This window comes from Globicephala melas, chromosome 1, assembly GCF_963455315.2.
Source record: "Globicephala melas chromosome 1, mGloMel1.2, whole genome shotgun sequence".
Classification (NCBI taxonomy): Eukaryota; Metazoa; Chordata; class Mammalia; order Artiodactyla; family Delphinidae; genus Globicephala; species Globicephala melas.
Window position 1 is genome coordinate 180,559,524 of NC_083314.1, and position 25,017 is coordinate 180,584,540.

General features: G+C 57.2%; 2 protein-coding genes across 7 annotated transcripts in view; one reads left to right on the forward strand and one right to left on the reverse strand.

The window, feature by feature from the left end:
* LOC115864970 (beta-catenin-interacting protein 1) overlaps positions 1-9,684 on the forward strand; it is a 152,403-nt gene extending 142,719 nt beyond the window's left edge. For all 5 annotated transcript variants that reach the window (XM_060283357.1, XM_060283366.1, XM_030879229.2 and 2 more), the window contains 9 exons: positions 1,752-1,808; positions 3,095-3,252; positions 4,315-4,463; positions 4,757-4,983; positions 5,469-5,639; positions 5,979-6,124; positions 7,166-7,301; positions 7,600-7,784; positions 8,117-9,684. In XM_060283357.1, coding sequence (XP_060139340.1) covers positions 1,752-1,808; positions 3,095-3,252; positions 4,315-4,463; positions 4,757-4,983; positions 5,469-5,639; positions 5,979-6,124; positions 7,166-7,301; positions 7,600-7,784; positions 8,117-8,314 — 1,427 coding nt within the window. In that variant the 3' untranslated portion in view covers positions 8,315-9,684. The remainder of the gene's footprint in view (positions 1-1,751; positions 1,809-3,094; positions 3,253-4,314; positions 4,464-4,756; positions 4,984-5,468; positions 5,640-5,978; positions 6,125-7,165; positions 7,302-7,599; positions 7,785-8,116) is intronic.
* Positions 9,685-9,765: 81 nt separating this feature from the next.
* PIK3CD (phosphatidylinositol-4,5-bisphosphate 3-kinase catalytic subunit delta) overlaps positions 9,766-25,017 on the reverse strand; it is a 29,691-nt gene continuing 14,439 nt past the window's right edge. The window contains exons 3-24 of one of the 2 annotated variants that reach the window (XM_060289434.1): positions 24,003-24,175; positions 21,133-21,361; positions 20,803-21,032; positions 20,205-20,384; positions 19,740-19,889; positions 19,185-19,274; positions 17,963-18,184; positions 17,153-17,249; positions 16,919-17,049; positions 16,377-16,427; positions 16,128-16,295; positions 15,915-16,036; positions 15,574-15,717; positions 15,304-15,403; positions 14,979-15,157; positions 14,772-14,884; positions 14,468-14,546; positions 13,756-13,923; positions 13,047-13,170; positions 12,704-12,849; positions 12,400-12,532; positions 9,766-11,750 (exon numbers count right to left, since the gene is read on the reverse strand). In XM_060289434.1, the coding sequence (XP_060145417.1) occupies positions 11,613-11,750; positions 12,400-12,532; positions 12,704-12,849; positions 13,047-13,170; positions 13,756-13,923; positions 14,468-14,546; positions 14,772-14,884; positions 14,979-15,157; positions 15,304-15,403; positions 15,574-15,717; positions 15,915-16,036; positions 16,128-16,295; positions 16,377-16,427; positions 16,919-17,049; positions 17,153-17,249; positions 17,963-18,184; positions 19,185-19,274; positions 19,740-19,889; positions 20,205-20,384; positions 20,803-21,032; positions 21,133-21,361; positions 24,003-24,143 (3,135 nt within the window). In that variant the 5' untranslated portion in view covers positions 24,144-24,175 and the 3' untranslated portion in view covers positions 9,766-11,612. Of the gene's footprint in view, positions 11,751-12,399; positions 12,533-12,703; positions 12,850-13,046; positions 13,171-13,755; positions 13,924-14,467; positions 14,547-14,771; positions 14,885-14,978; positions 15,158-15,303; positions 15,404-15,573; positions 15,718-15,914; positions 16,037-16,127; positions 16,428-16,918; positions 17,050-17,152; positions 17,250-17,962; positions 18,185-19,184; positions 19,275-19,739; positions 19,890-20,204; positions 20,385-20,802; positions 21,033-21,132; positions 21,362-24,002; positions 24,176-25,017 lie in introns of both variants that reach the window. The other variant, XM_030879252.2, reaches the window with a different exon arrangement.

Consider the following 25,017-nt stretch of genomic DNA (forward strand, 5'->3'; position numbering starts at 1 on the left):
CTGGTCTGGGAAGATCCCACATGCCGCGGAGCAGCTAAGCCCGTGCGCCACAACTACTGAGCCTGCGCTCTAGAGCCTGCAGGCCACAACTCCTGAGCCTGCGTGCTGCAACTACTGAAGTCTGCGCGCCTAGAGCCCGTGCTCTGCAGCAAGAGAAGCCACCGCAGTGAGAAGCCTGTGCACCGCAACCAAGAGTAGCCCCCGCTCGCCACAAGTAGAGAAGGCCCGTGTGCAGCAACAAAAACCCAACGCAGCCATAAATAAATAAATAAAAAGTTTTAAAAAGGCATGATATTTACATATTAAAAAGAGAATACAAGTGTGAACCTAAATGTTATTTTGTATTCTGGAAACTTTGTTACATGGGTTAAAATACCCCACCCCCACCCCCACCCCCGCCCCGTCCCACCCTGCCTTCCTCTTCATGTCACAGTGTCTCTGCCATCAGATGGCAATCAGTTTTCATCCTTTCTCATCTCTTTCTACCTCAGCCCTCTCAGCATCCTCAGCCAGAAGAATCTGCCTGTACATTTCCAAACCAAACACAAGTTTTAAAAATTTTAGTTAATGGGGGAAGAAGATCTCCTTTCTTCCTTTCAGGGGATTTGAAGTCCCTTCCCCTTCAAGTTCACTGTGGGGAGCCTGGGCTGGAGGCCCGCTTCATGGGATCAACGGAAACGTCAGTTGTAACTGTGTGTTAGGGGGACGTGGGAGCCGTGTGGGCTCCGGGGCTCAACTGTGCACACCTGGCCTCGTCCCCATGTGGCCGCAGCAGGAAAGGTGGTGAGGCCTGCGCCGTGGGGTGGGGCGGGGAGAGGGAAGCAGTGCACCCATCGCACGGTCTGGAGGGTGGAACTTCTGTCCCCCGTCGCTGGGCGGGTGCCTCGACCCAGAACGCTGGTCGGGAACCACAGCCGCTGTCCCCAGGCCCATCACCGATTATGTTTCTCTGGGTGAGTTCCTTAACCTCCGACTCTCCCTTTCTGTTCAGAAAAACTGGTTAAAAATGCCTTCTTTCGTCTGTCACTTGGATGTGAGTGACATCCAAGTGTGAACCGATGTGAACTCCTTTTGAGCTTTCAAAAAAGACATACATGTTCACTACACACCAGGCTTTGGACGCTGACATGTGTCTTCCCCATTAAAAAGGCCGGCGCTGTGGTCCAGGGTGGGTGCCTTTTGCACCAGGTACGTCTCTGCCGTCAGCGCCAGCTGCCACCTCCCAGTGTCCTGCCTGGACAGGTTGAGGAGATCAGTGAATTCAGTGCACAGCTGTTACTCATCTCATTTTGAATCTGACCTGTGTTTTGGCAAGGAGGCCGCCGGAAGGTGGAATAAAAGAATGGAAAGAGATAAACAATAAGGTCCTACTGTGTAGCCCAGGGAACTACAATATATTCAATATCATGTGATAAACCATAATGGAAAAGAATATGAAAAAGAATATATATATGTAAATTGAATCGCTTTGCTGTAAAATTAACACAATATTGTACATCAACTGTACTTAAATAAAATAAATTTTAAAAAAAAAGAATGGAAAGAAGCACGGGAGTGGTAACTATCCCTTTGGGAAAAGGTGATCAAGTACAGTTTTCATCCAGGTGTGGAGTGTGTCCCCAGGAGGGATGGGAGGGCAATTGTTCTCTTTGTGTTTGTGTTTGGTAGCTTTTCAAAACTAATTTTCAAGGTCCAGTTTGAAGAGCCTAACCTCTTGGTCCTTTTCTATTGTCTGTCTTGCTTTTCTACAGAGTATTCAGGAGTTGAAAATGACAATGAAACTGAGCCTGTGCCTGTGGCCTCTGCAGGTTGCTGGACTTCCTTGCCTACGGTTCACTATTGTGTTTCATTTAAAGACGAGACATCCATTCATTGTGCATTTCGCATGAGACACCCAAGTTGCATTTTGGTCCCAGACACTCTTTGAGCTGCTGCTTTGCCTTACGCTACCCCACTGCATCATGGGATTTCCCTTTTCTGCCCATTCTGATCCCAGTTGAAGTGAGAACAGATGACTCATTAATGCAATGTACTAATGGGAATTTTTTCTTTTCCTCATCAAATGTTACCCCATCCCACTGCGTGAGGCGCCCCGCTGAAATCTCACAGGCTGAGTTTGGTTGGGAGGCCACCTCCTGCTTCTCGTGTGTCTGAACCAGGAGACAGGAAAAGACTCGTGGCTAGATATTCTGTCCTGACTGATAATAAGTTTTAAATAATGTTTCTTAGAAATCTCGGTCCCTAGTGACGATTCAGTATCTAACATCCCTTATCCGGAGCCAGGCATGCTGCTGACAATTGGTCTCTCCTCCTCCTCCAGTGTAAGAACAGGGTTTAGTACCTCCTGGTTTTGGCTCTTTGTTACAGTCTGTCAAGGGCCACCTTCTGCTTTTTCTTGTAACATCTTCACTCTTCCCAGTTATCCTCAGTAGTAGGAGACAGGCACACTGGGACTCAACAAAATAGCCCGTGTAGGCGGCCTTGATACTAGGCTTTGTGCAGGGTAGGATTTTAGCATTCCTTTTATCTTTCTACTCCTGCCTGTGTACGTTCATCCCCAAGTTTGTGTGTATTCCCCAAGTGTGCTCAGTTAGAAAAAGCAGCCCAGGGGAATTACCTGGCGGTCCAATGGTTAGGACTTGGCGCTTTCAGTGCAGGGACTGGGGTTTGATCCCTGGTCGCGGTGCAGCCAAAAAAAAAGAAAAGAAAAAAAAAAGAAACCCAGCGCCGGATCCAGGCAGTGGTTGAAGAGGCTGGCGCTGGTAGGACATCACTTGTGTACCATGATGACGGGTGCAGCGAGGGCCACCCTTACCAGGAAGTGGCCGCATGTGTGGGGACACTCACGGGACCTCTTGGCTTCTGGGGAGGGACCCCCAGCTCCTCTCTTCTCCGGGCCACGTGCATGACCATAAACCATTTAATTTCCTCATTGTGCTTCCATGTCGATTGCAAGGCTAACAGGATCTGGTAGGAACTAACCCGCATGTCCACCCATCAGGCTGCCACCACCGGTAACATCACATTGAAAAGTGAAGCAGGAGGCCCTGGGCTGCACTCACAACTTCTGCTTTTCCACCCCCGTGTTCTGCAGGTGGTGACCTGCACATGACTCAGTTTTTCCGAGGTAATCTGGCTGGCCTGACGATCCGTTCCGGGAAGCTCACAGATAAAAAAGTGATTGACTGTCTGTATACCTGTAAAGAGGGGCTAGACCTGCACATCCCCGAAGGCAGCGGCAGCGGTGTCAAGGTAACACCAGCACCCATGACTTCCTCAGGCACAGGTGCGGAGGCTGTTGGCGTAAGGACCAACGGTGATTGGTCCTGAGCTGCCTTTACTCACAGCATCTCCGACACTACACGTGTGGGGTGTCTTTCTCACACCAGTTCTCCAGCTCCTGGACCCCGACTCCCCAGGCGTCCTGTAATCCAGTTCAGTCCTGACGCTAAGTGGGCAGCAGGCCCCACTGCCCCCCACATGCCTGCTCCTCTGGTACCAGCTGCAAGGATCTGGGCCTCTGGTACCCACACTTGGCTGATAAAAGTCGAGGGTTCCCACAATCCCTCACCCTTTTCAGGTTCAATAATTTGCTAGAACTGCTCAGAAAACAGTTCACTTACTATTACTGGTTTATCATGAAGGATACAACTCAGGAACAAGCAGGTGGAAGGGAGGCCCAGGGCCAGGAGTGGAGGAGGGTGCACGGGCCTTCCACGCCCACTCCAGGTGCACCACTCTCCCGGCACCTCGCTGTGTCCACCAGCCCAGAAGCGCTCCAGACCCTGTCGTTGAGAAGTTTTTGTGGAGGGTCTGTTATGTAGGTATGATTGACCGAATCATTGACCACTGTTGATTGATTAACTCAATCTCCAGTCTCTGTCCCCTCCCCAGAGTTTAGAGGTGAGGCTGAAGGTCCAGTGTAATCACGTGGTTGGTTTCTTTGGCAACCAGTCCGCATCCAAGAGTCACCTCATTAAGGTAAATTCTGGGGGCGGCTGAAAGGGGCTTATTAGGAATGAAAAAAGATGCCCCTGTCCGTCAGGAAATTCCAGAAGTTTTAGGAGCTCTGTGCCAGAAACCAGGGACAAAGACCAAATATATATTTATTATGTCACAGATCTGTCTGTGCTTTAGATATTTACCATCATGTAATAGGGTCACAGTCGCTGGAATTATGTGAGCTTTTCTTCTCCAAGTCACCAATTCGAATCAGTCCCAAGCTAATCCTCGTCATCAGAGTGTTTGTGGTTTCAGCGTCTTGCCGTTAGAACCTTATTCTGTTCCTGTCTCTCTGTTTCGGTGCCATTTCAGATCCAAGCCAACCCCAGTCAGTCAGTGTTGGCCTTGGAGGGAGAGGACGTAGCGGAGTTGGATAAGGCCATGCAGCACACTTCCTACCTGAATTCACGACAGTTCCCCACACCCGGGATCCGAAGACTCAAAATCAGCAGCGTGGTCAAGTATGTGCTGACTTTTAACAATAAACCTGTCTTTGCTCAGTGACCCTTGAGAAGAGAATGTGTGTATTTAGGTTTTTAAGTCAACCCTGCCTCCCTTCTGTAAGGAAAGGTGATCTGTCCCTCGTTACCAGAAAGTTTAAGTGATGTTTGGAAGCCCATTCTGGGAGCGGCTGGCATCTTGTCCGCCACGTGGTCGTGGAATCCTGGGGTCCACCTCCGAGCGCCTTTGTCCGTGTGGCTAGAGAAGCCGCCTCTTACAGCCCTGACCCTTCCATCCCCTCCCTTGTCGGCAGGTGTTTCAACGAGGCCGCCTGCCTCTCAGTCCCCGCGTTGGATGGCTACGTGATGGTTCTGCAGCCGGAAGAGCCCAAGATCAGTCTGAGTGGCATCCACCATTTCGCCCGAGCGGCTTCCGAATTTGAAAGCGCGGAGGGGGTTTTCCTTTTCCCCGAGCTTCGGATCATCAGCACCATCACGAGAGAGGTGGAGCCCGAAGGAGAAGGGGACGAGGACCCCACAGGTGACAGCCTAGACCCGTCGCCCAGAAGTGGGCGGCTGAAACCCCCCTGCTGCTGCTTATTCCTTGGCCCTTTTCCTCTGTGATTTTGTAGACTTGAATGTTTTAATGCTGTTCTTGGGTCTGCTTCTGGAATCGGACCCGTGGGCCAGAGCTCATTATGATCTTTGGAAACCCACCTAGAGGGTCCTTTCATCTTTTTTCCAGCTTGACGTCAGTATCTGGGATGGCTCTTGTGGGTTGAGAGGGCAGGGGTTGCTGCTGTGGGGGTGCTCCTGCTGGCTGGCCCCCCATTCTCGGGCCTTCCTGGTGGCCAGTCCTCCTAGACACATAAAGCACCCCCAATTCTTGAAAATGACTGTCCCGTACCTCCATCCGTGGTCCCTAAAAGGCCTCTGTGAGTTGGAGGATGAGCAGAGAGGCTGTCGCTGTGAGCACCTCCCTGGGCTCCACAGCCTCTGCTATTTCCGGTTGGGCCATTTTTGCAGTTCAAGAGTCACTGGTGTCAGAGGAGATTGTCCACGACCTAGACACCTGCGAGGTCACGGTGGAGGGAGAGGAACTGAACCGAGAGCAGGAGAGCCTAGAAGTGGACACGGCCCGCCTGCAGCAGAAGGGCATCGAAGTGAGCAGCTCTGACCTGGGTGTGGTCTTCACAGGTGAGAGGCCAGACCCCAGACTGGGAGAGTGAAGGCTCAGAGCCCAGCGCCCACCTCCTCCCAGCTCAGCAACTGGAGAGAGTCCTGGAGGAGGTGGGAAAGGATGAGTGGTGGCCACGCACCTTCTCCCAGACGGGAAGGGGAGCACAGCTCTGCCTGGTGTCCAGTCCTCATAACGGGTGGAAGTTTGGGCGTGTGTGGTACCTGCCCCTCATCAGGGGACGACGCCCCCGCAGTTGGCAAGCCAGACGCGCGGCCGGGTGGCTCTGGGGCCCGCCTGCAGCCTGCCTTCGCCCTCGGCCCGTGTCCCTAAGCTCAGCCCTGCTGTCTTCCCCGCAGGTGTCGACACTATGGCTAGTTACGAGGAGGTCTTGCACCTCCTGCGCTACCGGAACTGGCACACCAGGTCCTTGCTTGACCGGAAGTTCAAGCTCGTCTGCTCCGAGCTGAATGGTCGCTACGTCAGCAACGAGTTCCAGGTGGAGGTGGGTGCCGGGCTGTGCTGAGCAGGGCAGCAGCGTGGTGACCGGGTGCCTCGCTCACGGCCCTGATGTTTGCCAATGCCGATTTTTAGAGCATTCGTGGTGGCAACTGTTTAGGTTCATCCTGGGGTGGGTTGCCTTTCCCAGCCGGGGGACTGCTCCCCATTAGACCTGCAGAGGTTTGGGGGGACAGGTTATACACGGGGTGGGCTGGGGCCCAGCACGGTGCCCCCCCTTCACAGGCTGCCTTAGCCTGAGAGTCAGAGGGGCCTCTGGAGGGAGGCGGTCAGGACCGAGTGGCGGTCTGTGCCTCGGGCTGAGGGGCAAGGTTGTTTCTTGAGATGTGACACTGCTTTCACCGGGGGAGCCGGGGCTTCGTTGCAGATGGCTGGCCCTGCCGTGAATAGATTCTTGGCGCAGGGCGAGGGTTGCCGCCAGCACCGGCAGGGCTGCTCTCCACTGAACGTGGTCGTGGGGACTTAGGCCGCAATGGCCAGAGGGCACTCGTCCTGCTGGGACACCTTTCGTATCACTCGGAGCTTCTGTGCCCTGGAGAAATGGACCCAAAGTTACTCTCAGCAATTGAACGCTTCCGTTGTGACCCCGTAGCAGCAGAATTAAACTCCCAGGGCTGAAGAGCCCATGAGTGTTTTCTTTGAGCCGAAGGGTAGCAGATTTGAAAGGAAATAAAGGCCCTGATTTGTGCTCTCTTTCACGTGGCTGTAGCTTTGGGAAAAGAGGGGCAATGTGGTGTGCCCGGGCTTCTCGAACCACCCGTGGTGAAGGGCCAGTGGTGGTGCTGTGTCTTCTCCAGTCTGTGGTGGATGAATTATTTTATTAGATACAATAAAAGTGAGCTACTCCAACAGCAGAATGTTCTTGGCTGTGTGACAGCGTCACGTGGTCACAGCAGCCTCCCTGGCCGCTTCTGTCCTTCTCTCTGCCCGCCAGCACCGGTCCAGGGCCCACTTCGGTGGTGCTGGTCAAGTGCATGTCCACTCCATCCGCGGACACATTCAGGCTGCCCTTGTGTCTCCGCTGCAGGTGAACGTCATCCACACGGCCAACCCCGTGGAGCACGCCAGCCACATGGCCGCGCAGCCGCAGTTCGTCCACCCCGAGCACCGCTCCTTCATTGACCTCTCAGGTCACAACCTGGCCAACCCCCACCCGTTCGCAGGTAGGCCTGGGACGCCCCTCCCCGGCTCCTGCCGTGAGCTCAGCCCCCCTCTTCCCCCACCGCCGCTCAGAACAGCCACCAGCGGCCTGGCTGTTATTCCACGTCACACGAGGAAACCGGAGCATGGACGGGGCGGTGGGGGCCCGAACCCAGACTTGAACCCGTGCTGAGCCTTTTCTCGGAGCTCCTCCCGTTCTCTGGGGGTGGACGGAGCAAGCAGTGGAGGCCAAGGGCACACGGCGGGCCGGGCCGGGTCGGGTCTCGTCATCACAGCCGTCCTGTCTCCTCTCCCCCGCAGTCGTCCCCAGCACCGCAACCGTCGTCATCGTGGTGTGCGTCAGCTTCCTGGTTTTCATGATCATCCTGGGAGTGTTCCGGATCCGGGCTGCTCACCAGAGGACCATGCGGGACCAGGACAGCGGCAAAGAGAACGAGATGGATTGGGACGACTCTGCCCTGACCATCACCGTGAACCCCATGGAGGTAGGCGAGGGCGGTGACGCCCCGACTGAGAACCCCTGCAGGCCAGGGCCCCAGGGAAGCTCAGCTAACCATCAAGCTCACATGCTCTGCGTGGTCCGCACCATGACCCCGCGTGGGCAAACTGAGGCCTGGGAGGGCCTGCTTTAGGGTCACGGTCCGGCTGTGGCTGGTGCCCGGAGCTGTGCTTCCCTTCGTCTTTGGTGAGGAGCCTAGTCCAGCCCCTCTTGCTGGGTCGTGGGATGTGGCTTCCAGCCGGTGGACAAACCCTGGGTCACCAGCTGGGGCGGGGGAGGGGCTGGATTCATCGCCTGGTCGCCGTGTCTCTCTGTCAGACATACGAGGACCAGCACAGCAGCGAGGAAGAGGAGGAGGAGGAGGAGGAGGAGGAGAGCGACGCCGGGGACGAGGAGGATGACATCACCAGCGCCGAGTCGGAGAGCAGCGAGGAGGAGGGGGTGGAGCCCGGCGACCGGCAGACTGCGAGCCGGCAGCAGCAGCTGGAGTGGGACGACTCCACCCTCAGCTACTGAGCCGCGGCCGTGCCCGCCCGCCGTCGCCTTCTTTCCTGCTTCAGGAGGCTTTGCTGTCATCCCTGTGCCCACCCCAAGGGTCCACGATGTACAGAGTCATCCTGGCCAGTAGGTCTGCAGAGCCTCCCCGTCGCCGATCTCCGCCCACGCTTGGTGTATAGGGCCATAGGCTCCCCCTTGCTCCCTCCCTTCGTCCGCCCTGCTCGCTCTTAAGTTATGTGAGGAGCTGACGCTCGCTCTGTGGCTGATGTCAACTCCAGAAAAGCTGCAGTGACTGGACTCCTTGACAAAGGGTTAGAGTTGCTCACTCCTACCTGGTAGTCCTCTTCTTTTTTTTTTTTTAAAAAAAAAGTTTTTATTTTTTCCAAACTAGTGCATGTATAAAATGGCAGAATGGGGTTAATATGTAGATGATGAACTGACTTTTTAATATTTTGTAAATAAATTGGGATTCCTCGTGTCTTTTGTGCTAGCATAATCCGGGGCTGGATGCAAAGTGGAGCGGAGACACTGAGCGTGGGAGGGCAGGGACCGGAGACCCTGCCCATCCCACCCCGCCCCCCACCCCACCCCAAGATGAGGAGAAAGGAGCACAGACATTGATCTGCTGCCCGGCAGGAGGGGACCGGATGAGGGACCCCTCTTTGGAGGCTGGAAACGGCCAGGTCTTTTCTTTGGGATTCTACCCATTGAGGGCTGCAGGGAGCTGGGGTCCCTGGCCATGTTTGCTCCCTTCTCCAAGGACTGGCATTTCCTCACGCAGGAACCTGGACTCAGGTGCAGCCTTGGGGTCCATACTGAATAGATGCAGGTTTCCTTGCCGGTGAGAGTATGTTTCGATCATGTGGATGGTGCAGACCCTCAGACCACTTGGTCTGGAGACAGCAACAGGCCTGGGGGATCCGTACTCAGAACCTGGCGGAAATGACGCCCAGTGGCCTGAAGGCAGTGCTCGATTCCCCGAGCACCTGCGCCCCTCCTCCCCAGAGCCCCCGGGGGGTGAAACCATGCCCAGTAGGTGGTGAAGGGAGAGAACCGCAGTCAGGAGCAAAAACCCCTACAGCACGTGGTTTTTAATTTACGTGTAAATTTTTAGATTTCTAAAACTGGGGGAAAATAACTTTGAACACTGTTGTGTGATCATAACTGCTAGTTTCGAGGACACTGCCAGCTGTCCTGTGCCGTGTGTGGCCACCCCTCCATGTACTGTCACCGTCGCTGCTCTGTTTAGACCGTGGATAGACGCTAACGCGTAGAGGGGACCCTCCGCGCTGTCTGTAGCCGCCGTGGCATCACTTTTCAGATGTGTGTATTGATGATAGGGCAGAAAGTGTATACATACAATAAAGTCTGTTCTAACTCCAGTGGGAGAGCGGTTTGTTTTGGGTCTTGTTTTCATCTTAATCCTGCATCCTCTTGCTTCTTTCTGAGCCAAGAACATAACATACCAAGGATTTTATTTCTTTTAATCTGTTTTTACCTCTCATTTCAAGGTTTCAGACTGTTGAACCTACGTCAGTTACGCTGAACTCACCTTTCCCATACAGAAACATCAAATGATTTAAAAAAAATAGAAAATACTCTTCTCGTCAGGCACACAGGCCATGCACCCGACCGGCTATTGCTGTGTATATGCAGTGTGCTGCCCACACCACGAAGCACAGACTCGTCCAAATAAATAACAAGTAGACGTACTCTCGGCTTTTCCTATTTCCAAACAGGTGGATGGGTCTGATGAATTCAGCACTTAGTTGGGAACCAGAGTCTGGTCAGTGGGGCTCTGTGGGTGGCATGGATTGCTATGGGCAGTGCCTCTCGGCCACCTCTCGTGAACCAAGAAACAGAGTTGGCACCTGGACTCTTCTGGAAGCCGTGCACCAGGGCTGCTGACAGGGCAGCTACTTCTGGCTCTGCTGAGCCGTGCAAAGCCTTTTGAGAGGTAAGTGGTGTCGCCCCTGTGGGTCCCGAGTCGGCTGCTAATACATGAAGCTCACCTGTGGGCTTCCAGAAGCCCAGGTTCTTAGCCCCATCTCCAGAGTTGGCTCCAGAAGGCTGAGGGAGGCCCGGGAACCTGCATTTCTCAAGCTCCTCAGACGCACCTAAGGCTGAGCCTGAATCCTTTCAAGCTAAGTACCGTCAGAGGAAAAGATGCCACCACACCCCTAACTCTCACGCTTCTGCTGCCTGGGTACTGGGAGCAGGTTCTCAAAGGTGAGCGTTGTGGAGAGGAGATCAGGTCTTTCGTGACCTAAAACCTGCTTTAGGAGGAGGGAGGTCACATACAATTGCACAAAGTACTCGCACCTGCTTGTGTCTTGATCCATGACCAGGATGAGCTAAATCAAGCTCAGGCCTTTTTAATGTGTCTCGAGGACCAGCGTGCGCTATATGTGATGGGCGCTGGCGCCTCTCTCCCGAGCCGTAGAGGTTCAGTAAAGTAGTTTGGCTATTTTTTTTCTCACCCGCAAACAAAGTCACTTTACAGCAGAGATGAATTCCCGTACCCAGGAGTCGCTTTAAAAGTGGAAAGCAGGGCTTCCCTGGTGGTGCAGTGGTTGGGAGTCCGCCTGCCGATGCAGGGGACACGGGTTCGTGCCCCGGTCCGGGAAGATCCCACGTGCCGCGGAGCGGCTGGGCCCGTGAGCCATGGCCGCTGAGCCTGCGCGTCCGGAGCCTGTGCTCCGTAACGGGAGAGGCCACAGCAGTGAGAGGCCCGCGTACCGCAAAAAAAAAAAAAAAAAAGTGGAAAGCAATCATCCCTGAATCTAGAGGGTACCCAGGCCTCCTCTGGGGGCTGCCCAGAACTCAGTCAGTGGAGGGCACGCAGGGGGTGAACAGGCGTGGGTGCCCTGTCTGGACAGCAGGTACCGGGTCACTGCCAGGCACCAGGACCGGTGTAGCACGGCAGGAGCCTGGGGAGGAGGCAGCTCCCGGACGGGAGAATCATCTCTGCCGGCTCCAGACCCACCAGCTGGAAGACTTGAGGTCACAGATCCTCGGCGAGATGCGGCCTCGAGGTGCCGGGTTCACAGTGTCTCCCCATCAAAGCCCAGGGCTTGGATGGGGAAGTGGGAGGACGGTGCCCCTCCCCACATTAGGGTACATTTCCATGTATGGCTGTTTAGTTCCCGAAACATTTCAAGTCATAAATAAATAACCAGTGTAAACAAAAGGCAGTTGTGTAGGTTCTTTCCCAAGGATGCCGTCCAGCCTTTCAGGTCCCGGAGGGTGGCCGAGGGTGCCCGGCTCCCAAGACTGACAGCTCGGTTGTCTCCAGGCCCAGGGCTTGGACGGGCTGCTATTGCCTGTTATCTTTGGACACGTTGTGGGCCAGCCAGTTCACTTTGGTTTTCCAGCTCTCCCGGAGGGCTTCGTTAAACTTCACCCGGAAGTGCTTTAGAGCCTCCTCCTCCGTCTTCCCCAATGCCAGAGAATCCTGAGGCAAGATGGAAGCAATGGGCGTCCCACGGAGGGGCCTGGGCCCTGCTCAGCAGGGAGCCCCGTCTCCCTGCACCTCCACCCACTCTGGGCAGGTAACGCTCCCTCCTAAGAGAACTGCACCAAGGGAGCCAGGAGGGCGCCACCCAACACCTCCCCCGGGAAGAGCTCTTCGTTCCGACCCCAACCAAGGCGGCCCCTGCCCCGCCCCATCCTCAAAATAAGATGCCAACTTGAGCCCGGAGGTCTTGGCCCCAAAGGCAGGCGGCTTGGCCTTCTCCACTGGAAGCTGGCAAGAGGAAGAAGGGAGGGAGCAGCTTCTTCCCGGGAACTCGGGGGCCATGGCCCCCCCACCTCAGTCCCCGCCCCAGCGTCTCATAAACTGAAAAGACGCAGGAAGGAAAGACAGTTTTTAACCATGGAGGGAACCCTCTTGTACAAGTGGAAACGCCCGCAGCCTGCGGAGGACGGGAGGGTGGGCCAGAGCCGGTGGCTTCCTGCCAGACCCGGGTCCCAGGCCGGTGTGAACACACACGAGTCAGGAGGGCCCTGTGGGTCCACCACGCTCGGGGGTTGGGGGGGGGGTGCCTTGAGGAGTCTGGGGCTCCCTGGTCTCCTGCCTGGCGGGGCCCTGCCCTGGCGTTTACCTTGAGGTACTGGATGTCTTTGGAGCAGCTGAGCTCAGGCAGGCCTGCCGCCCGCATGAGGGCAAAGAGGTGGAGAAAGAGCAGCCCGTGGCGCCGCAGGATGGTGTAGGCCCTTTCACAGTAGCCCCGGAACCTGTAGTGGGAGGTCAGGGAGCGGGCCCTGGGTCCTCCCGTCCCCCTGCACCCCAGCCAGCCGGCCAGCCCGCCCTCACCCTGGAAGGAGCCGCGCCCACAAAGCCCCAGCGTCCTCTGACTGACCGCCCCCGGCACCAAGGGGCATCTCGGGGGTCTGAGGCACCCTCACCTTTCAAATTTCTCACTATTATTCGTCTTCCCCTGCTGGATCACGTGCACAAAGTCATAGGTGAGGATGAACGGGACTCGCTCACGGTTGATTCCAAACTTGGTCTTGAAATTCCCCAGAAAGTGGCCGAAATCAATGTGGAACAGCTGAGGGGAGGGAAGAGCAAAGACCCAAAAGGAGTCAAAAAGGAGGGTGCCTCACCCAGAGCAGCCTGGGGAGGGAGAGGGAGCTGGAAGGGCTTGGATACGGGGCTCTGCCAGCAGCCGTGTGCAGAGCAGAACGGCCAGCGGGCCAGCGCCGGGCGGCAGGCACCGTGCTCACGGCAGCCCCACACCACCCCTACCTGCCCGTTCTCTCGGATCATGATGTTGTCGCTGTGCCGATCGCCGATGCCCAGCACGTATGTGGCCACACAGTAGCCAGCGCAGGAGAGGGTGAACTCCTCAATGGCTCGATCCAGGGCCTCCCTGGGGGGCAGGGATGGAAACCACGGCCACACCGTTTTGCAGCTTCTTCTACCAAGAGGTGGTGTCTATGTCCCCTGCCCTTGAATCTGGCCTTGTGACTTGCTTGGACCAACAGAACATGGAGGAAGTGATGCTGGGCACCTTCCAGAGCCTGGGCCTTAAGACACCTTGCAGTTCCTGAACCTCCCCTACTGTCATGGAAGGAAACTGAGGCTAGAATGAGAGGCCACATGGAGAGAAGCCCCAGACATGCAATCCTCCAGGCCCAGTCAAACTACCAGATGAGAGCAGTTGTGTGAGTGATTAAAGCAGAAGAACCACTCAGCTGAGCCAGCTCAAGTTGCAGATTTGTGGTTTAGGCCCCTAAGTTCGGGCTGGTTGTTATGCGGAAATAACTAACTGATACATGTGGGAACAGAGACCTGACCCACTCCCCCACCCCCCCACCCCACAGCATCTATGGGATGGCCCTCAGCTGAGCCAAGAAGCCACAGAGACAGTCAAAGTTCGTCCTCCTTGCCTTTGATTCCCGAGGTCTGCCTCTTGGGAAGGAGAGGGCATCTGTCCCTTGGGCCTGAAACCTACCCAGGGTTCTTGGACTTGAGCCAGTTGAGCAGAGCATCCTTGTTGAAGGCAGCCGTGGCCGCCATGTTGCTCTTGTTCAGCTGGATGTTGGCGATGGTGTCTGAGTGAAGCACCACCTCGATGAGGCCTGTGTGGTCCCCGGTGGAGAGGCAGCCGTAAGGGGTCATCCTAGCCAGGTGGGAGGAGGGGCAGGTGGACACAGTGGTCAAGGGCTGTCCCAGGGGCTTCTTGACCCCGAGGAGCTTAACCCAAAAAGGCTGCAGGAGATGCTACTCAAGTTGCTGAAAAGAGGAGGCAGGTACTAGGGGCGAGCCCTTGACTCCCAGGGCTCCAGGGAAGGTTCCTTGGAGAGGCCACACCAGCACCCAAGATGCAGAGAGGAAGAGTCGGCACCGTGGCTGAACTCATGTTTGCTCAGAAAGAAAAATCCAGGTGGCTTGGAAGATGATGGGGCAGGAAGCCAGGGATGTTTGAGGCAAAGGGACCAATGGAGGGAGACAGTGCAAAGGGCCAGGGCTGGCCTTCTCCACCCTCATCCTGCGGCCCTATCGCCTCCCTGACCCCGAGTTTCAAACTGGTCCCTGCTCTTCTTAGAAGAGCCAGTCTTTTTTCCAGCTGAGGTGGTAATGTCAGCTTTGACAGGGGACCCCTCCGATGGGGTATGGTCCTAAGCCTGGTGCAGGCACAAGTGGATGACGGGAGGGCCTCTCACCTCAGGTCCAAGCCCTCCTGCTTCCACAGAACGTCCATCAGCTGGATCATCTGCAGGGTCAGCATGTCCTGGCGGAGGTCTGTGCAGCCACCCCCGGGGAGGAAAGGCATGAGTTTCTGGTGGGTTCTCCAATCCCAGCCATGCCCAGGCCCCGGAGTCCCAAGACTCTGTGTTTTCGTCAGCTCGCCCTCCAGGAGATCTGCCCCTGGCCCCCACTGCAAGGTGCCCCCGCCGAGGGTAGCATGGCAGGGCGAGGGGAAGCCAAGGCCTCAGCGGGTCCCTGGCCGGGGCCCGGCCTGCTCACCGTCCCCGTTCTTAAAGATGATGCCCACGGTGCCATCGCTGCCCGCCTCCTCATTGCTGTACAGGACCCACAGGGGCTTCATCTTGGAGTCCATGAAGGTGCACTGCTCCACGCTGCCGGACGAGACCGCAGTCAGCAGCGGGCCCTCCTCAGGGCCTGGGGGGAGGGGAGGAGGTGGGGAGGCCCCGGCTGGGGCCTGGGGCTCACCAGACTTCAGCCAGCAGGGTGCTGGGGTCGAGCGGGGACTGCAGGTGGGAGAGGGCCTCCAGGTAGGTCTCCTGGCGCATGCACAGGTGCATCAGCTCCTTGGTCTGGGGCTTGGTGGTCTTCTGGGAGCTCACTTTGACGACGTCGTTCAGGGCTTTCAGCTTGCTCAGCGCTTCCCCCTGGCCAGGAGGATGGGAGGGCAGCGTGGGCCGGCTGGGAGAGGCAGGCTCCGAGCCTCAGCCTGGCCCACGCGGCTCTACAGGGGTCGGGGCAACTCTGCCCCAAAGCAGAGCCCAGGCAGGGGTGCAGGGGCCCCGAGCCTCACCTGCTTCATCAGCACCTTCATGTGATGGGTGCTGCCCCTGCAGTAGGCCTCCATGATGAGGCCGAAGCGCAGGGCCACCGAGGGCACGTGCATCTCGGAGCTGGAGGGAGGAAGAAGGGGCTGAGCCTCGCCTCGCCAGGCGGGGCCACACAGCCCCTCCCAGCCCGGCAGGACCCAGCCACCGAGGACACCCGGGCTGGCCGGCGGAGACACGAGGCCCGCAGGCAAGAGGCCCCTCCTCCCCGTGGCCTTCCAGGTGAGTGCAGCTACCGCAGGTGCCAGAAGAGGAAGTGGCCGATCTTGCGATTGGCCAGGGCCCGGTCCAGCAGGAATTTGGTCAGCTCGCAGTCGAGGTAGGACTCGTACTTGAGCACCTGCACCAGCTGCAGCAGGTACTGGAAAAGCTCGTCATCCCTGCAGAGAAGGGAGGCTGGCTGGGGCCCGGAGCTTCACGGCTCGGGAGAGGGTCTGCAGCTGGCGAGGGGGCAGGGTAGGGGCGGGAGGCCAGCCTCACCTGAGCAGGCCCCCAGGAGAGGTCCCCAGCCAGTGGCTAGACCCGGGCCATTGGGGCAAAGCCACCCTCTGAAGATGAGGAAGCCCGCGGGACTCACGTCAGTTTCCGCAGGGACTTGATGGCAAAGGAGCCCACGTGGCGGTCAGGGAAGCTGAAGTCCAGCAGCTCCAGGGCGCTCAGGACGGGCAGCTCGGGCCAGGAGCACAGCAGGTAGAGCATCTGGGGGGTGCCGGTGGTCAGGGCAGGGGGCGCAGGCTGCGGTCTGGCTCCAGACTCTGCCCCCTCCCCCGGCCCCGGCCCTGCCGCCCACCTGGGCCACGTCCTCGTGCTTGTTCCACTTGGTGACCAGCAGCAACCGGGCCAGCGCCTCGGGGAAGTGCTCCTGGATCTCGTGCCGCATCTTCCACACCAGGTCCTTCTCGTGCTCGTATAGCTCCCCGGACCCCCGGCGTTCCAGGATCTCCCGCAGCTGCAGCTGCTGAGGGGCACAGGTGGAGGTGGGGGGGCGGTGAGGGCTGCAGCCAGGTCCACGCCCCACCGCCCACGGCCCCCAGCTCACCTCCTCCTCCGTGAAGCGCCCGTGCTCCCCATGCCGCCCCAGCTCTAGGATCTGCAAGAGCGACCCTGCTGTCAGCGGCAACCCCGGGGCCTGGGCCAGCCTGGCCTGCGGGGCCCCCGGGGCGGGCGTCAACACCTCGGCACTGCTGACTTTGTGTGCCAGTGACTCTCAGTGGTGGGGACTCTCCCGCGTGCTGCAGGCCGTTTAGCAGCATCCCTGACCTCCGCCCATGAGATGCCAGGCGCATCTCTCCCACTAGTTGTGACAACCAAAAATGCCTTTGGACATTGCCCAAAGTCCCCTGGGGGGCAAAGCGGCCCCCGGTTGAGAATCACTGCTCTAGGACACATGAGGATTCCAGAGAGTCAAGGAAGCCCCCAAGCGTGTGTGGGCACCCAGCTCCCAGCCCGGGCAACTCACGGGGTGCAGGGACCATGTCCTGGGGAGCCCCAGAGGCAGGGTCAGGACAGTTAACCTTTAGCTTCGAGGTTTCTGGGCAGGGTGGGTCCTGGACCCCAAATGGCGAGGGCCCCCTCACTGACCTTGTCCAGGGCAGGGTAGTATACAGGGTGGGGGGCCACCTCAGGGAGAAAGATGACAAGGGCGGCTGCGCTCTCAGTGTTGGGGTTACTCCGCACGGTCCCACAGGGGTTCAGTAGCTCCCCTTTCTCGTCTGGATACAAGGACAGATGGAGTTGCAAGGGGAATGTCATCACGTGTGGGACCCAGCTCCCCAATCCCCTGGCCTCTGCCTCTCCCTCCTGGCCTGGGCCAACCTGGGACGGAGGGCCACATGTAGAGGCAGCGCTCGCCGGTCTTGAGCTGGTTCTTGTAATCAAACAGCATGAGGTTGGCCCAGGCGATGGGGCAGTCCTGGGAGAGAAACCGGGCAGGTCACAGCCAGCCGCCAGAAAGCCTCCGTTTGCTCACCTGCAGGATGGGCCCAGCCAGACCATGCTTCCCACCCTTGCCCAGACTCCCTGTGAAGCAGCTGGCAGAGTCAGTCACCCCTCGACTCCCTTCTGCTCCCGGATGCATCCCACTCTCGGCTTCTTGAGAAAGCTTCAAACAAACCACATAGGCCCTAGGGAGCTGGCCCAGCTCAGCTACGAGTGAGTCAGGGTGGCTCGGTGGTCAGTCACATCCTGGGCCCAGTGACTCAGTGCTCGACCACCATTCTGTCTCCAACTGGCTGCTGACTCAGGCCACCCCGCCCCCTGCAAGGACACTGCATTTGTCCTTCCAGGGCAGGGAGCTCCCTCCAGGTTCCCACAAGGACCAAAGGCCCAGGCCCAGATATTCCGAGTCACTGTGCTCATAAGCCCAGGAACCCAGCACCATCACATGGCAGGCAGGGGTGGCGGCTAGCGTGCGTGCGCGCGCGCGCGTGTGTGTGTGTGTGTGTGTGTGTGTTGTGTGTGCGCACGCACGGTGTGGAGAGGCTGGGGTTCACAGGCCCTCCTGGACCCCATCCCCAGGCTGCGTGCCAGCTGAGATGCTGGGAACAGGATGAGCAGTGGCCCCGGGGCGGGCTGCGGGACTGGACTGGGCCCATCACGGAGCGCCTCCCGACCGGCCCCACCCACCGCCTTCTTGGACTTCTTCTTGGTGGAGCGAGCCTTCTTGGCCTTCTCGATCACGGCGTAGAGCGCAAAGCAGAGGCGGGCCATGCGCGGTAGGTCGCAGATGTTGATGTCGAACTCCAGCCGCTGCTTCCACACAGGCTCTGAGCACACGCTCACCTCCGAGCTGGACACCGTCTTGCACAGCGTCTCGTTGCCGTGGAAGAGGCCGGCCTGCACCACCAGCTGGGGAAGGCACGGTGCGGGTGGCAGGCTGCAGAGGCCCAGACTCCCTCTCCCGCCGGGGTGTCCCTCCCACCTAAGGCTCGAATCTCCTCCTGAAAGGTCCTCATTTCACATGGGTCTGAACCCTCCCCCGCCAGGGGCTTGAAGGTGGTCCGGAAAAGGGAGGGCTGGCTGCCTGAGGGGGAGGTGTGGTCCTGGGGGGAAGGGGAGGGCTGCGTGGGCTGTGCTCCCCACTGACTGCGGGACCCTGGGGTGTGTTGGCTCCCTGCTCTGGGCCTCAGTTTCCCCATCAGGGCTCGGGAACTCCAGGGGCCCTTCTAGCTTAAGCACCCAAGGGTGCCCCTGCTGCTCAGAAGGGGCAGGAGCCCCTGTAGGCAGGGAAGGACTTAATGCCGCCTGCACATCTCGCCCTGCCTCCTCATGGCCCGGCCGCCCATGCAGCCCTCCAGGATTCACCCATGGGAGCCCACGCCTGCCCTGCTTGTGAAACTACCCCAACCAAAAAGTGCTCCCCAAAGAGCCCCGACCTCCTTGGACCCGGGTTTCCCGTCCTGCAAATGGGACGAGAAAACCTGCACCTCACAGGGCCGTCCTGAGGCCAGAGGAGGTGGGCGTGTGAACAACCCAGAGGTGGCCGTGGCCTTGGCCCCGGCCCAGCTGGAGCGGCTCCCCTTCTGCGTCTGTCACCTCCCAGGCTCTGCGGTTCCTCTATCCCTGGGCTGGGCCCGGCCCCACTACCTCCACCAAAGTCAATACCCAGAACTCGCTGGGCCCGGTTTCTCCGAATTGTCCTCTCTGGCCGGCTGGCCTGCTCCCCTCCCCCCTTCCTGTTTTGAAGCAGCTCATCACCACCCCCGGCAGGGATGCTGGGTAATGTGGTCAGGTGGCTTTCGTGTGACACCCCCCTCCTTCTTCCTCCGCCACCTCTCCAGGCCACAGCCACCGTGTTTGTGCAAAAAACACGCACTCCCCGGGCCCTTCCAGGCCCAGGAGCCCCTACCTTCATCCGCTCATCGGCATTCACTTTGCTGCCCTGGATCAGCTCGATGCAGAAAGGCTGCTCCAGGGACCACAGGGACACCGAGGCGGGCTGGGCGGGGTGGAGGGGAGAAGCGGGGGCGTTAAAGCAGGGGAATTCAGGGGAGGCTTGCGCTCCCGGCCGCTGCCAGGGCGCGTGGCCACAGCGGCGGCAAGGGTGTTGCAGATTCCTGCCCGCAACGCCATCCTTTACCAGAAAACCTGCCGTGCAGGCGCCCCAGGGGGCCCAAACCACCCCCCCCCCACGCAGCGCTGCAGGGCATGGAGTTCTGCCTACAGCACGGGAGACAGGAGGGGCAGGCAGCCAAGCGCCAGGCCTGGAGGCTGCCCCAGGAGTCCAGACAGGAGTCCACCCCAGCCCAGAGGCCCAACTCTCAATCCCGAGCAACCAGAAGGCATGAGACAAGGGACCCCTGGACCTATGGCTGGCCCAGGGCGATGCCCAATAGGCACCAGGGCTGGACCTCAGGTGGGAAGGAGGGCTGCAGGGGAGGGTAAGTGCAGGGCGCCAGCTCACCTTCTTCAGAGGAATGGGGGGCGGTTTGGCGCGTGGCTTTTGGACTTGGGGGGCGGGGTTGCTCTGCTCATCCCGCATGGCGAGGATGGAAGAGGAGTGCACCATGGTCAGGTGGGGGGTCAGCCCGCTGTGCAGGCAGCTGCAGATGTACTGAGATGGGGGGCGGGGTGAGTGGCTCCACTGTTCCCTGGACGACCGGCTACCCAGGGATGCCCCACGCTGGCCCCTGCCCACGCCAGGCCTTCTGGGGCCTCTCCTGCTGGCCCTTCCTGCCCCCGCCCACCTCCCTGTGCTCACGGGGAGAGCCAGCCCAGCAAGGGCGCACTCTCACCGTGACCCCCAAGGTCTGGCTTGTCGGGCTCGAGAGGGGCCGAGGACCAGCTCCCGCCCCCCCGCCGCCCCAACCCAGGCCCCAGGCCAGGACTGCAGGGAACCCAGGAACCCCTCCCGGACCCCAGGCCTCACCTGGAACTGGCAGAGGGGGTGGCTGCCGTACAGGTACTCGTGCTTCCCGTTCACCTGCAGTGTGTAGTCCTCGGGCTGCTCCACCAGCGGCTGCCGGAACACCGTGGCCTTCTTCCGGAGCGCGCAGGCCATCAGTGCCAGGGGCACATCCTTGGTGGACACCTGGAAGGTGAAGCTCTCCTAGGGGGAGGAGGGAGGGTCAGTCCTCCACGCCTGCGAAGAGCCCACGGGGTTCTGGGGCACAGCGGGTGGGCTGGCCCGTCTGCAAGTATTAGGCGCCCCTTGCCCCCTGAATGTGAGCTCCACGACGGCAGGCTCTGAGGATGGCACGTGGCCGACACCAGGAAACACCTGTTGGATGCGTGAGTGGACCGAGGACCAAAGCCTCTTGGTCACTCTGCCGTGTGGAACTCGCCGGGTGGGACGTTTGGCCAAGCCCCTCGTATGCAATGGATACCCTACAAATACCACCCGATGTTGCTGGGAGGAGGATGAACTGGGGAGGCTGGTGGGTGACCGGGAGTCTCACAGGGGAAGTGTCCCCCGTGGACACGGCAGCCTGCATGCAGCACACGGGCCGGCGTGAGCCACCGCTCACCTCGCTGCCCTCGAACTTGACGTTGACGAGCAGGGCCCGGTTGGGGACGCGCAGGGTGCCCGGCCCCCAGCTCCGCGCCGAGGGCTCCAGCTGCAGGGGGAAGCTGTACTGCAGCCAGGCCTCCCAGCCCAGCTGCTGCCGGTGCGCGGCCACCTCCTCGCAGAACTGGCGCATCTTGGCTCGGAAGTCATTCACCTCCGGGTCTTGCAAGGAGTCAAACTCGTGGAGGCCTGAGGGGCAGGGGAGCCGGGTCAGCGTGGGGCTCGGGGGCGGGGCGGGGGCGGGGGGCAGGCCCGGCGGAGGTGGGACGGCCTGGCCTCGGCAGGGCACCTTTGCCGATGAGCAAGCTGATCTGCGAGTTGATGAGCTTCTTCACCCGGTCACCCTCGCGGGCCACCAGGCGCAGGACGGGCAGGAAGGGCTGGATGTCGCACAGCCGCCGCTGCTCGTCCTCCAGCTCCTGCTGCTCCGCGGTCTGGTTGACGCAGGTGAACACGTAGGCCTCGGGGTCACTGAGCATGTGGAACAGCGGCTCATACTGGGCTCGGTGCCACAACACCTGGAAGGGAAGTGGCCGGTCAGCTCCTCCCCTACGGTGGGCGGGGCCCCAGGGAGCCGGGAGGCGGGTGGAGGCTCGTCTCACGACCCTGACAAGGGGGCAAAGGCAAGATCCCAGGACCACTACTCTCTCCGTCCCTTGAGCATTGACCACAGGGTCACTGGGAGTCGCCGTCCCTGCCCTTCTACGAACGAGGCCAGGTAGGCTCTAAACCTGGAGCAGAGCGGTGGGTCCTACGGTCTCCCCTGTAGGCTACCCTGAGAGATGGCCATCCAGACTTGACCTCCAGGGACCCAGCTAATCGTTCCTGGTTCATCACCCTGGTCTTTAAATGATGGCAAGTAATTCAGAAAAGTTTCACACACCGAGGGGGCCATAAACGCCTCCGCGGGCTGTGTCCAGTACGTGGCCTCGGGGTGAGGAGTCCCCAGGGATCACAGGAGCGCCACTGGAGCACCAAGTGTTAGTGCAAAGGTGCCCACCGCTGAGTCACAGAGAAGATGGAAAAGGAGAACAGCTCTATTTTTCTTCCACGGGGGATGGATAATTACGTTCCATCAGTGCAAACGGATAGCACAGGCGTGTGACCCAGAATCTAAGGATACCTGTACCAATGCACACAGGTCTCCCACATACAGCATTAAGTGGGAAAAGACCCCAAGCTATAGAACAGCAGCTGTAATTCAAGCTCATTCCCATAAAAACGATGATAAACGTATGAACTACTGCAAGTTACAGTCTGCCAAGTTACTGGAAGACAGACGCACCCATTCACTTACACACCGTCTATGGCTGCTTCAGCCCTACAGCGGCAGAGTTGAGTAGTTGTGACAAACACCATATGGCCAGCAAAGCCTAGAATATTAACTGTCTGGTCCCTGGTATAAATTAAAATATTAAGAAATTGAAACTGGGGACTTCCCTGACGGTCCAGTGGCTAACACTTTGCCTTCCGATGCAGGGGGTGAGTTCGATCCCTGGTCGGGGAACTAAGATCCCACATGCCTCTCGACCAAAAAATATAAAAACATAAAAACAGAAGCAGTACTGTAACAAATTCAACAAAGACTTTAAAAATGGTCCACATCAAAAGAAAAATCTTAAAAAAAAAGAAATTGAAATTGAACTGGGATATGAGGTGAGACTGCTGAGACCGATGTGTTTTATATTTCTGTGGTATTTGGAAGTTTAATAATATGCATGTAGAGCCCTGTGAGGAAAAAGATTAAAATGATATTTACACAAGATTAATAACATGAAAAGGATGTTACAATGTTAACTCAGAAAAAAGATATAAAAATTCATAATCAGAGCTATCACCAAAAAACACTACATAGAAAAGAAAATAGGAAACAGCCAAAGTGTTAACTGTGCTTGTCTCATACGGCTGGATCATGGGTAATTTTTTCCTTCTACTTTTTCTTATTCTCCTAAATTTCAATGTGTCCATAGTACTTTTGAAATGGAAAAAAAGAAATTTCATTTTTAAAGAAACACCCAGGAAGGGAAGATTAAAACACAAAACAAAACAAAACAAAACTCAAGTATGGTCCATTGCTTCTCTCCTTTTTTTTCTGCTCCCAAGTATAGCTTTTCAAATTCCGGGCTAAGGCCTTGTCCTCTGCCATGACCCATTAAATCCCACACTTTGCAAGTGGGATAAGCCCTTTGAAAGGTCACAAGACAAGATGTACCAAATACCATCCAGATATTTCATCCTTTGACTCAGTAATCCACGATGAAAATTATTCAACAAAGCCAAAAACCATTTGCAAAGATGATGTTGACTATGATGACAGCTCTGAAGACAAAAGACCGGGAGAACTCAAGCGGCCATGCATGGGGTGTGGTTTCAAACGTGATGGCACAGTCATGGAGAGGATGAAAGTTCACCCTGGGAACCAGCACCCTGAAGCTTTCACAGGAATCTAGGAAGGGTAAACGTGCCATGATAAAGGCGGGAGCTGAATTTGGAAAGCTAGGTGGATTTCAACTGTGAGTTTTTAAGCAATTCTTGGACATTATTTTTATCTTTTAATTTTTTTTTTTTTTTTTTGGCCGCGCCACACTGCTTGCGGGATCTTAGTTCCCTGACCAGGGCTTGAACCTGGGCCCCGGGCAGTGAAAGCGTGGAGTCCTAACCACTGAACTTCCAGGGAATTCCCATATCTTTTTTTTTTTTTTAATTTACTTGTTTTATAATTTATTTTATTTTTTAAGATTTTTGGCTGTGTTGGGTCTTCGTTGCTGTGTGCGGGCTTTCTCTAGGTGCCACGAGTGGGGGCTACTCTTCGTTGCGATGCGCGTGCTTCTCATTGTGGTGGCTTCTCTTTGTTACAGAGCACGGGCTCTAGGTGCGCGGGCTTCAGCTGTGACTCGCGGGCTCTAGAGCTCAGGCTCAGTAGTTGTGGCGCACGGGCTTAGTTGCTCCGTGGCATGTGGGATCTTCCTGGACCAGGGCTCGAACCAATGTCTCCTGCATTGGCAGGCGGATTCTTAACAACTGTGCCACTAGGGAAGCCCCCCCCCATATCTTTTAAAATTCATAGCTGAGGATCTCAAATCTGAGAGTTGCAGAGTCCATCTGTCTGCTTCTCTGAGTTCCAAGCTCTGAGAACTAGTTTTAAGGTCAAGATCGTACCTTCTTGATGGTGCTGAGGTTGGCATTTCGGGACACAGGGAAGTTCAGATAGACCCCCGTGGGCAGCAAGAAATCAACAGCCACGCTCTGATTCTCCTCCTTGGTCCAGAATTCCATGGGGCAGTCAACCCCGGGGGGCATCCTGCTCTTTTAATTCTCGGATACCAATCGTCCTGCAAAGGAAGCAAAGGCAAAGTGAGGCCCTAAGGTGTGCTGGCTGAGTCCTTTAGTAGGACCCTTTGGAAAACAGGATTTCAGCACTTTTGTCAGCAGGAAGCTTGGGATGGAGTCCCAGCCGGGAGGTGGCTTGTGCCTCCTGCTGCCCCAGGCCACTGTCTAGGCTGAGCACTCCGTCTGCATCCTTCACGGCGGTGCCCCCAGTTTAAACCACCAACAAACCCATGCCAAGTCATTTTTTCTCAGGAACACACACACGTGGGAGACCTCACCATGGCCACCAGCCGGCAAAGATGGAAAATGGCAGGATCACTGGGCAGACAACCCCAGACTTGAGAGGGAGCGAAGGACGACGTTCTTTGAAACTTTTTGACCAGAAACCAAATGGCTTGAAAATGGCTTTAGCCATCAGACAAGCTGTTGAACTATCTCAGCGATACCAAACCCACTGCCCGGTAAGTAACAAAATGTTACAGACACAATAAGAGGTCTTTGAGTCTTTCTCCCACTCAGGGTTACCACCACCTGGATTCTGGTTGTTTATAGTTTCCATGCATGTTTTTATCCTTTTATTATACTAAAATGTGTCCACAAACAATTCCTAATATTTTTCCATGCTTTAAAGCATTGTATGATTACTGAGTCTTCTGCCCTTGTTTTTGCCACTCAGCGCTGCAATCTAGATTTATCCATGCTGATACATGTAGCTCTAGTTCATTCATTTTAACTCTTGGGAGATATTTCACTGTGTAAGTACACCACAATTTATTTACCCCCCTCTCTTGCTAAGGGACCTCAAGGTTTGTGTCTACTCATGTTGGTTATTACAAATGATGCT